General features: G+C 40.5%; 1 protein-coding gene across 1 annotated transcript in view; it reads right to left on the bottom strand.

Moving 5' to 3' along the window:
* Nucleotides 1-12,138, bottom strand: part of TLL2 (tolloid like 2) — a 245,338-nt gene that overhangs the window by 115,981 nt on the left and 117,219 nt on the right. The window contains exons 5-7 of the mRNA XM_085881680.1: nt 11,021-11,164; nt 9,312-9,429; nt 3,861-4,039 (exon numbers count right to left, since the gene is read on the bottom strand). Coding sequence (XP_085737806.1) covers nt 3,861-4,039; nt 9,312-9,429; nt 11,021-11,164 — 441 coding nt within the window. The remainder of the gene's footprint in view (nt 1-3,860; nt 4,040-9,311; nt 9,430-11,020; nt 11,165-12,138) is intronic.

The raw sequence follows: 12,138 nt of genomic DNA, 5'->3' as shown, positions 1-12,138 counted from the left end.
TGTGAAATGCACTACCCAGGAGAGGAAAACTTTAGGAAGAGCCGACTTTATTCTGAAATAATCAGAATCACTGCAATTTAACATAGGCAGAGGCCAATTAACTTAGTATGTGATTTTTTTCAGAGATTGGTTACATCTGAGCTAATTTACAATTGCCAAAATATGGGGTGGTGGACACTTATCCAACCAAGATATTCTATGCCTGGTGTTGGCTTAATGGTTAGGGTGGTGGGCTTGGGATCCTAAGATCCTGAGTTCAAATCCCACTCGGCTGTTGAATTATTACCAGGTGGCATTAACTCGGCCTGTCATCCTTCCAAGGTCGGCAAAATGAGTGCCAGCTTGCTGGTTTCCTGTGTCGAAGTGGTGACCCGTCCAAGATTGTGCCCAATAACCAATGAGACTGCTTAAGCAGCACCAACGCTCTGCACAGAGTATCGTCCCGATGGGTGGATGGATGGATGGATGGATGGATGGATGGATGGATGGATGGATATTCCAGTTTTGTATTCCTAACTAATTTTCTGAAATTTGTAGAATTCGTTTGTTCACTTTGAAGTTGCAGGTTACGATGTGTAAATAAAGGTGGAAAAAGTCTGGTTTAATGTAATTTGATTCCAGGCTACAAGGCAACAAAAGGTGAAAATTTTAAAAGGGGGTGTAGACTTTCTGGAGACACTGGAAATAAAGAGGATTTTATTAGTTGTCAAAAAAAAAATGTCAAAACTGTCCCAAACTGGTTGGTGACAAATGGTTAATGCAACTAATGTTTCTAACTGACATCAGCACGCATCAAAACAAACTCAACCTCCATCTGCAGGGTGCAAGCCAAACTGTTATGGGTCTTTTTGAAGCACAGAAGGCATTTTTTGCGAATCTTGCCATTTTTCTCCTGAAGACATTGACACCTTGACTTTCCGCTATTTCAAACATATTAAAGAACTATCGACACATCGCACCATCAGTGTCATCAGATTTAAATATAGACCCAATAACTCAAATCAGAATTTTCTGTCAGATTTAAAGATTTCCAATGTTTTGGCCCGATTGGTTACCTTTCTCATTAAACCAGACGACTTTGATAACAACAACATGGATTTGACAGTGTTTCAGTGGACGGGTGTTGAGGATTTCAAAGTGGAGCTCATCAAGTAAAAATGCTCAGTCTTATGGGCCTCGAATGTTTGGGATCTGCTACCGAGATGATTGAGAGAGATCACGGGGTCTCCGCCCTGACCCGTTGGAAGGCCCTGCCTGTGAAATTTAACTGTTTGAATGAAGTGACATTTTCACTGCCCTCAGCATTTAGATCTACATACCTCTGTGAACAGATATTTTCACATATGAAGGTCAGTTCTCTGTCCCTCTCGGAGCCAGTTAACAACGGAACACTCAGGAGGCAAGTGTGCTACTTAAAGTGTCAAACTAAGAACTCGATATTGAATAACTCAGCAAGGGAAAGCAAGGGCAAGGATTACACTAAATGGTAAGATCTGCCTTTCATGACAATGCTACATTATAAGTAGGACTATTATTGATGTTAAAAATGTATCAATGGCATGCAAATCCATAAATAAGAGTGAATAAGTTAACTCTTGGCAGGCCACCCTCTAATGGCATGAGTGAAAACTATTGGGGAAAAAACAAACATCTGTTAAGAAAAGCAGACAATCCATATATCGCATCATTTGAGTACCAGAATATTCCTATCATTGAAACAAAATACTCTCCTGCTCAGACCCTGAACAGTCAAAGACTAAAATTGAGATCACTTACAGCTGCACATCTGTTTCAACCTAAAGTTGTGACAGATGTCAGAATAGAACTAATAAAATTGCAGGAAAGGCAAAAGTACGACCAGGATCACAGTGCCAACCCTCTGGGGAAACGGGAAGTAAACAACGGCATTCACATAAAGTAAAATGGGGTGTGAAATCGAGCCAGGGTACGAGTCATGTCAAGTCATGTAAAACCGAGTCATGCAAGTCTCAAGTCATACATAGTCCAGTCAGCAACAGACAGTGTCTTATGTCTGTTGCAGTTCCATAGTCTTGTGTCAGCAGTTCCATAGTGTGTTATGGAAAAACAGACACCTGCTAAAAACTAGGCTGCTCCTGTAGTTGTGCTTGATTGAGTCGATGCCAGTGGACACAAGCCTGGAGCCTGGGTCTCCCTCAATAGAATTTGCTTCCCCTACTCCACCAGCGCATCTCACAGTAACCAGAACTTCATCCGAAATCACTCGCACCGCAAGATCTGGGCGACATGTGAAACCCACTAAAAGACTGGATCCGTGAAGTGTTGATTTGAACTGTTCAAAGAATGTGAGATGATATCCTCATCTGAATAGTAACTTATTGATTCCTAAATTTAAAGAGTTTGCTAGTATTCTAAAAGTTATGTATTCACCCTTGTCTGTTTGTCTGTGAGTAGGACATCTCAAAAAGTTAGACAGATTCAGACGAACATTGGTGGATGGATTGGGTGTATGAAATGGACAATTTTATTCAATTTTGCTGAAGATCCAAATTCAGATACAATATTTTAAGTGATTCTTCACCATTGAGAGATGGGGCCAAAAACGATACGTAGCATGGTATTTCAAAATGTTATGGATGAGTTATGACAAAACATGGTGGATGAGTTGGGTAGGCAACAAGAACAAGCCGATTCGATTTTGGTTCAGGTCCGGATGCAGACCTAACCTCTCAGCGGGATTCAAAACGTCAACCATTCAGCCTGGCGGACTTATGCACTCTACCGAGTGCCGTTCTAAGTTATGGTTACACCATGGTTAACGTCTCAGCGAGTCACAACCCCAAACTAGAGCAAGTTATATTCTTCGCACATTTCTCATTTAATGTTTCTTTCAGTGGCATGTATCTCAGTTCATGTTTGTCATTTTAAATAAATAAATAAATAAATAAATAAAAGAAGAGATGTCATATCATACAAGGATAAATAATGTATGCCAATTATACAATTCCACTTTCAGCAGACTCCCCACCCCCTTTCCATTATGTGTTTGGACTCTCCCAATGAAGCCAATAGCAAATGCTACAGTTGCCATGGACGCTGTGTATGTGCTCTGGGCAGGCGCCACATTAGACATGCAGTAAATGAGTCGATCGTACTGGAATCTCTCCGTTTATTTCTCGCTGTGAACATGAGAGAATATGTCTCCTTAGTCGGATATTAATCAGATAAAAATTGATGATTTTAGAAGTTTGACCTCAAGTTGACCTTTGAAAACTAGAAGGGCACTCAGTAAAGCGCATACTCAGAAACCTTCTGACCTCAAATAGTTGGTTTCCCAATTCAGTGATGCAATATGCAAATCCTGTTCAACTTTCAAGTCAATCAGATGAAAAATGACGATTTTAGACATTTGACCTCAAGATGACCTTTGACCTTAAAATCAATTAGCTTCTCAGTTGAGACGGCCTGTACAACTTGGTAAAGTTTAATGATGATCGCTTTATAATTGTGACCTGTAGGTGATTGACAAAAACAGACAGTACAACAAAATCGACTGACCAAAATACAGTACTTGAAAAATCTTCGATTTTACAAGTAGACAGACAGGCAGAGGCAGACACAGACAGGGGTGAAAACATAACCTTCCACATTCAGTGGTGGAGGTCATAAACTTCAGAATACCTGTGCTGTACAAACATTACAAAGATTTTAGCTATCATGTTAGTTTTTCAAATTTGAAGTTATCAAACAGATCCATGTTCTCATCTATCGAGTTGTGCAGCACAATCATAAGCAAACTTGGTATTTCCTCGCAGCTTTAACCAGTTACAGTAGGAAATGACTATATTTCGCACAATTACAGTTCTCATAAAAATCCTCACCAGGTTGAATGTTGGCTTTTATAATGGTGACGTGGTTGTCTCGGTCAGGCCTAGTGTGCTCATGCCAAAAGCCAATAACATGACCCAGCTCATGTACTACGATGCCAAATTTGTCACAATTCTTCCCAATGGAAATGGCTTGAGGTCCACCACCTCGTCTTCCCACATATGAACAGCACCTACAAGGCACACCAAGAGCAGAGGGTCACAATATCACATGTGGCATTCAACTACAGGAAAATGTTATTTGTAAGCAAAAGGATAGCAAATAGTGGTTAACAGTCCAGACAATAAGGGGTGCATAACTAAACCCAAGCTTGAGTTTTTCAAGATTAGGTGTCTTACATCCAGGTGGCAAGCTCTTATCATAACCAATATTTTCTACTATGTTCTGTATGTACTAGAAATCACCGGCACAAGTTGGTACCGTAAGTGTGGTCTGTTGGAAAGATGTTGGTATATGCTGGTAAGAGTGCATGCGTCAGTGGAGCTTTAAAGTTCATAAACTAATGCGAGTAGATAGGACACGAAAATGCACGGTCATACCAAAAACGTTTCCTATTTGGGGTCCACTCGTCATTATATCAATGGGGAAATGTATTTTCCTGTTTGATCATAAGCTTTGGCCTTTGGCTCTAGGTGCACATGCATTAGTTTGACAAGCTTTGTTTGACCATGTACCTTGATCTTGTGACACCCCCCCCCCCCAACCCCACAAACACATACTTTAATGGTGCCTGATGCTTGTCCACTGGACTCCATGAAGAAGCAAACCACCTGACTATAAATGGGGTACTTCATTATTTTGTCAATGAATTTTAAAAATAAAAAAAGTTTTTATGTTATATGCCTCAAAATTTCACCTGGAATTGCAATATCATGACCCGTGGGTTCAGAAAGGGATACAAGACAGGACATTGTTTTTGAATTGTTACAATGTTGTGCAATTGAGTCCTTCAATTTGTGCACAGTGAAAGGCTCATTTAAATAGATTTTGATTAAAGACTTTATAATAAAGGAAGACGGTATTGCATTATTGATGAAGTAAATGTATGGAGATGTTCAATAACAAAGCTCAGAGAATTTCTTTAGTCAAAATTTCCTCCTCCATACTTTCTAATAGGACAGATGGTGTATGTACAAAGAAGCATTGTTCACTTGGTATCAACACCTTCTGAAATAGGTAAGTTATAATTTCCTTTACCAAATTATGTTTTAGGCTCGAAAGGTTTTATCAGCATATATAAGGGCTGACAGGATGGCTTTTTGGTATGCACACTCGCCTCTAAAAGTGTTTTGGTATGTCTATCCATGGTTCAAATCCCGACCCAGCTACAGCGCATTCAAAAAGTATTCACACCCCTTGACTTTTTCACATTTTGTTGTGCTGCAGCCTGAATTTAAAATGGATCAAATTGGGACTTTTTTGTCACCGATCGAAACAAAATACCCCATAATGACAAAGTGAAAACATGTTGGAAATTTTTACAAAGTTATTGAAAATGAAAAGCTGAAATATCTAATTTACATAAGTAATCAAGCCCGAGTCAATACTTCATAAAAGCGCCTTTGGCAGTGATTACACCTTCAAGTCTTCTTGGGTTTGTCTATCAGCTTTGCACATTTGGATTTGGAGATTTTTGTCCATTCTTCCTTGGAGATTTACTCAAGCTCTGTCAAGTTGGATGGGGAGTGATGGTGAACAGCAATCTTCAAGTCTTTCCACACATTCTCAATGGGATTCAAGTCTGGGCCACTCAAGGACTATCACATTCTGTTCTGAAGCCATTCCAGTGCTGCTTTGGCTGTATGCTTTGAGTCATTGTCCTGTTGAAATGTAAATCTTTGCCAGTCTCAGGTCTTTTGCACTCTGAAGCAGGTTCTCCTCAAGTATTTGCCTGTATTTGGCTTCATTCATTGTTTCCTCTGTCTCGACAAATCTCCCAATCCCTGCCACAGGAAAGCATCCCCATAGAATGATGCTGCCACCACAATGCTTCACGGTGGTAGGAATGGTGTTAGATGGCTGATGAGCTGTGCTCGGTTTCCGCCAGATGTAACGCTTTGCATTCAGGCCAAAGAGTGAAGTTTTCATCTCATCAGAACACAGAATCATTTGCCTCATGCTCTGAGCCTTTCATGTGCCTTCTTGCAAATTCCAGACGTGCTGTTATGTGCCTTTTTCTCAGGAGTGGCTTCCGTCTGGCCACTCTCCCATAAAGCCTAGATTTGTGAAGTGCTGCAGAGACTGTTGTCCTTCCAGCAGGTTCTCCCATCTCAGCCAAGGAACTCCGTAGTTCTGTCAGAGTGGTCAATTGGTTCCTGATCACCTCCATGGCCAAGATCCTTTTTGTCCAGTTGCTCAGTTTGGTTGAACGGCCAGTTCTAGGAAGAGTCTGGGTAGTTCCATATTATTTCCATTTCCCAATGATAGAGCTCACTGTGCTCATGGGAGCTTTCAACAACACAGCTTTCTGTGCTTTTCAACAACAGAAATTGTTTTATACCCTTCCCCAGATCAATGCCTCCTCACAATGAAATCTTGGAGTTCTATGTACATTTTCTTGGACGTCATGGTAGAGTTTCTGCTCTGCCATGCATTGTCAACTGTGGGACCTGATATAGAAAGGTGTGTTTCTTTATAAATCACATCCAATCAATTGAATTGGCCACAGATGGGCTCCAATCAAGTTGTGGAGACATCTCAAGGATGATCAAAGGAAATGTGGTGCACCTGAGCTAAATTTGGAGTGTCATCAAAGGGGTTGAATACTTATTGACTCAAGACATTTCAGCTTTTCACTTTTAATTGATTTGTAAAAATTTCTAAAAAAAAAAATAGATATATTCCACTTTGATATTATGGAGTTTTTTGTGTGGATCAGTGAAAGAAAAAAAAATCTAATTCGAATCCATTTTAAATTCAGGTTGTAATGCAACAAAATGTGAAAAAGTCAAGGGGAGTGAATACTTTCTGAAGGCACTGTATAAACTGCTACCCCAGTGTTTCACAGGCAGGGTGATTTAAATGTGTCGTGTGTGCCATCCCACGGATGGATATTTCATGTATACCAACTGATGCTGGCAGATGGAATGCTAGTTTAAGATCACACATTGTCCTTCACGAAGAATAGGCGAGCTATCACCAGCACCACGAACAAATTCCAAATTTCTGTCTTAACTAGCAGAGGGCATTGTATCAGCAGCACAGCCGTGCCCACAGCCAATGATGCTACCCCGCAGGCTTGTGCTGCATATGAACGAAGAAGAATATACAAAACCGCAAACTGAAGGAACAAACTACCGGTATAGTTTTTTTTTTTTCCAAGTAGTGGATGGAATATAGTTCTTTCGAGTGATCATCTACATTTCCAAACAAATGATGCAAAAGTGAAAACATAAATTTGCAGAAGCCATAAAGTTTAGAAAACATGAACGCAAATTTGCTTCATTGCCCTCGGATAAGTGTACTGTGTGTAGTAAGGCGCTGTCACACCTTGGCGATTTAGCAAGCAATGGCAACGTATAAAAATGTATGTAAAACGTTGGCGTACGCTGAAATTTTGATGTTTTTTTGAAGTTTTGGTCGTATTCATAACGTGTTGGTCATATGCATAACTTGTTAGAAACGGGCACAGAACATTTCGTTGTCTTATAGATAACTTATACCAACGAATGCTTAGCCTGTTGTCGGCGTTCCCAACCTATGCCCAACGATAGTTTAACTTAGGCATAGCGCGCTGCACGTATCGCCGACGAACTCGTGGCGGAGCCTGTTAAAAACCTGCCGCACGCTGATTTAAATCATAACCGCCTGAGAATTGGAAGTGTCAACATTGCAGTCACACCTTGACGATTTAGCCAGCGTATGCCGACCTATGAAAAATGTGTCTAAAATGCTGGCACACGTCAAATACGTTATGGGTAAGTTGTGTATACGTTAAGAGCACGCTGAAAAACGATGAAGTATGCTGTCATATTTCGTGATACGTCTCGTACGTTGTGAAATTTCAAGCATGCTGAAAATTTTATGACGTACTCGCCGTATGGCTCACACGTTCCGCTACGCTGGGAATAAGTTGTAGGCACGATATGCGATCGTTGACACACGTCGACACTAGTTCCTTATAAGTTACTCATAAGTCGAAACACGTCGAGGTAATGTTTAGCATCCCCGAAACGTATTTTCTCCGTCAAGGCAAATTTTCTTTTTTTCTCCTTGGCTCCGTGAAGGCACGTGACGAAATATCTGAAGTTGTTGTTGTTGTTTTTTTATTTTTATTTTTAATTTATTCTATCACGAATTTTAAAATATATTCGGACATTTGCTTTTAAGTTTCGAAGTCGACGTGACAATATCCTCAAACAGAAAATATTCACAGAGGAGGAACTAAGAATAAGACATGAGCAAACTGAAGAGGCAATCGGACGTGACGTAATATCGGAAGTTATTGTTTTTTTTTGTTTTTTTTTTAAACGCCGCCAATACGCCATTATACGGTCGCTGTAAATTAGAAACACGTTCAGTAAGTTCTGTGGTTGTCCGGAAGATGTCAATCGTTACACATAGGTTCAAAGCACGTTACTCAGGTTAGAAATACGTTTTGGGTACGCCTAGCATTACCTCGACGTGTTTCGACTTATGAGTAACTTACAAGTAACGTGCCTCGACGTGTGTTAACGATCGCATAACGTGCCTCGACGTGTGTGCAACGATCGTGTAACGTGCTTACAACACGTTACTCCTAGGTCATAAATAAGTTTTGGGTACGCTAATCATTACCTCGATGTGTTTCGACTTATGAGTAACTTACAAGTAACATGTGTCGACGTGTGTCAACGATCGCATAACGTGCCTACAACTTATGGCTAGCATAGCGGAAGGTGTGAGTCATACGTCGTAAAATTTCAAGTATGCTAAAATTTGAGGACAACCGCAAAGTACAACGATGAAAGCCAGCGTACTACGACGTATGGCAGTGTTTTTCAGCGTGCTCTTAACGTATACAAACTTACCCATAACGTATTACACGTGTGCCGGCGTTTTAGCCCAATTTTGCATACGTAAGACATACGTTGGCTAAATCGTCAAGGTGTGATAGGACCTTTACAGGAAACCAGTGACAAGCTGGATTTCAATCAAATTCAGGCCTAGTTTTGCAATACCTTAACAAGAGGTTACTGTAACAACTTACAGAAGTTTTGACTGATGTTGTGCAAGCATTGATTTACTTCATCACAATGCCAGATTTTAACAACACTTCGATGAGACAGGTTAACTACATCATGTGCTTTGTCAGATTTTATGGTAGCAAAACAATTAATTAACATGTTAACGAGCTCATTTTTACACATTTAATATAGCCAATAATTCTCTTAAAATAGAAAAATTTGCACGATCAATTGCACAAATGCTACTTGTCGTGGTCATTGCTGGCTTTGTTGCCATACCCGCAAGGACGGAAGGTGAATAGAATGTAGCTCTCCTGATCTGTGCGCTCGATGAAAGTCACACACGTGTGCTTCTCCCAATGGCGCATTGCTTGCCGGAACATGGCTTTCTGGCTTCCTGTGCCATACAAAGGGATCATGTCAATGGCATTGTAAAATTGGTCCTCAATAATTGCAATGACAAAAGAAAGAAACATAATGTGATTCAGAGAATCCTGCACTGAGTATACTGCAAGGACATTAATGCCGTAGTCATCTACTAAAATGTATAACTTTTATGGTATACTTTGACATGAGCTATATTAGGTGGTGTCCTGATTTTTGAATATGAATCCTCATCATAAGGTTTTTTTTTTCTTTTGCAAAAATAATGTTATCTTTCAAAAAGCTGGAAAAATGTTTGGAATGCATCTTTGCTTGACAATATCGATAACCATAAATTTCAAATAAACCGTCAAACTGTCGAGTCTGCAATCAATGCATCTGAAAAACACTGCAATGAATTACTATAAATAACAAGTAACTCCATGACTGTCAAAATCTGGTGTCCACAAACAATATGTTGGAACAGAGACATCCTTTAAATTGAGAGGATGGTGCAGAGATAGTGCACTGACCTCTGAAGTGTATCGACCCTGGGTTTGACACCAGACCGAACCATAAACTGTTCGATTAGTGCTTCATAGGCAGGGTTTTGTGACAAAAAGCGTGTCGTCCCGCGGTTACACTGGATGGACGTTACACTGGATGTCCCATCTGTCAGCGTCAGTTGTTCAACGTGAAAGATCCCAGGGTGTCCTTTGTGAAGGGAAAGTGAGCTATCGCCATCACCAAGAACAAATTCTAAATTACTGCCACCTTCAATCAAACTTCAGACATGGCCAGCTGGTTTGTGAAAGACTTAGGCTAAAAACTTTACTCTCACATTCCTATGGGGCCAGCCAGGAAATTTGGGCCATCGTTGTAGTAGTCATAAAATAAATGTACTTGCCATTTGTTTGCTGCTTGATTTGTGCCATTAACAACTCCATATGGCCATCATTGTTCTTGCACTATTTATGTGATGTTTCAATGCCCCGTCACATCAAAATCCCACTGGTGGGCATAAGACAAAGTCCGGCGACAAACATTGCAATAAAACTGAGGACTGATTTGTCTTCGTGAAATTAATAAATATAAATTTGAACCCATTCCTTGTTTAATATGCTCATATATTTTGCAGCACGAGAATACTTTGACTTTTCGCACACAGGAGATCGCTGCTCACGTCTGAGTTCAAGCTTTTCAAATTTGACAACTTAAAATTAACCACGTGATCGAGCAGAAGTGGAGACCTTGTATATCAGGCAAAGAGTGATTGGTCAGAATGCGCACACCTGACCAATGAGCGACAAACTCATTTCTGGCGATCATGTCAAGGGTATTTTCACAGCGACACAAACCGTGTACATCTGCCACGTATGGCTTTGTGGCTTTTTTGTATTTATTTTTTTTTTTAAACATGAAACACTGAAAATTCAAAACATGTGACATTTATCACTATATACATGGGTGCATGACACATGGGCAATTGTGTGAGTCTCACACCCAGTGCATGAGTCTTGAGAGGTTTGGAAGTGATTAGTTCTCTTATATAAATGTGATTATCATTTACGTTCACATTTAGAATTTCCACTTCATTTGCCTCCCCCAGCCCCCATTTCACTCACCTGTGAAATTATTTCCCACAACATAAGGGATGACACCGTTTGGCCAGATGCGCTCACCACGGGCCGTAGCTGCTCTTGCCCTGCGTATATGCGTTTTTCCCTCCATTTCCAGAGACCATTCCCTGACATCCCTCTCTTTGCTTTCTGAAAACACAAACTTAAAATTAACTTTTCTGGCTTTTTCAGTTTGTTTCTTGTCGTTTATGGCATTTGTGTCATAATTTTATCATATAAAGGCTTCTGCTGCCATGTACTCCCAACCTTACTTTTGTACTCATGTCAAAAGCGACAAGATCGTTTCCTACAATTAGTTGTCAACGTACGATGTAAAACTTTGCACACAACAGCACACTGTCAAGATAAACACAACAGTGCTTAAAGAGAGTCGTGTTAATGCAGCAATAATGAATTTTATCAAGGAAAAGTTGATAAAAGTACATGTGCTGCTGTAAGAAATGAGGGGTAGCTGATGTTTCAAGCATCAACTCTTCATCAGGGCAAAATAAGGAAATGTAGGATGGGGGAGGTTTTCTCAGGCAAAGGAACCTGATCAAAGCCGAGGGTTGAAAATCAATGGTCAAAGACCAGAGAGAGTTACACCATTGGTTCTCGGGATAATAATAACAGAACTTGGTGGAGCCCATGCCTCCTACAGGCTGAACAGTTTACATCTTGTATCCCACTGATGAGCCGGATCTGGATCTGTACCTCCAAAACCTATTCAGCTTGTTCGTATCACCTCCCAACTCATCCACCTAGTTTTGGCATAATCCCTCCACAACTTTTTGAAATATTATGCGACATAGTATATCGTTTTGGCCCTATCTCTCAATCTAATAAACAAGATTCATCGGATGTCTGGCTGCTCGTCTGTTTGTTCGTGTTTTTTTGCAAGGACCGCTGGACCGACAACCACCAAATTTGGCACACAGCCCAAGTACAATCCGGGGATCGTCCTCAGGGTATTTTCATACACCACCTGAGGCTTTAAAGATCACTTTTCTGGCTTTTTCATTGATATGCAATATCATTGGTTAACAGATATCACACGACATATAACACGGCTAAAGGCCAGCACACCTAATTAGTCGAGCTGTCTTCCACCCATTGTCTCACTG

Source organism: Eptatretus burgeri, chromosome 5, assembly GCF_056783735.1.
Source record: "Eptatretus burgeri isolate ZD-2024b chromosome 5, Ebu_testis_v1, whole genome shotgun sequence".
Lineage (NCBI taxonomy): Eukaryota > Metazoa > Chordata > Myxini > Myxiniformes > Myxinidae > Eptatretus > Eptatretus burgeri.
Note: the sequence above shows the minus strand (reverse complement) of the source record. Positions and strands in the feature narration are given on the sequence as shown.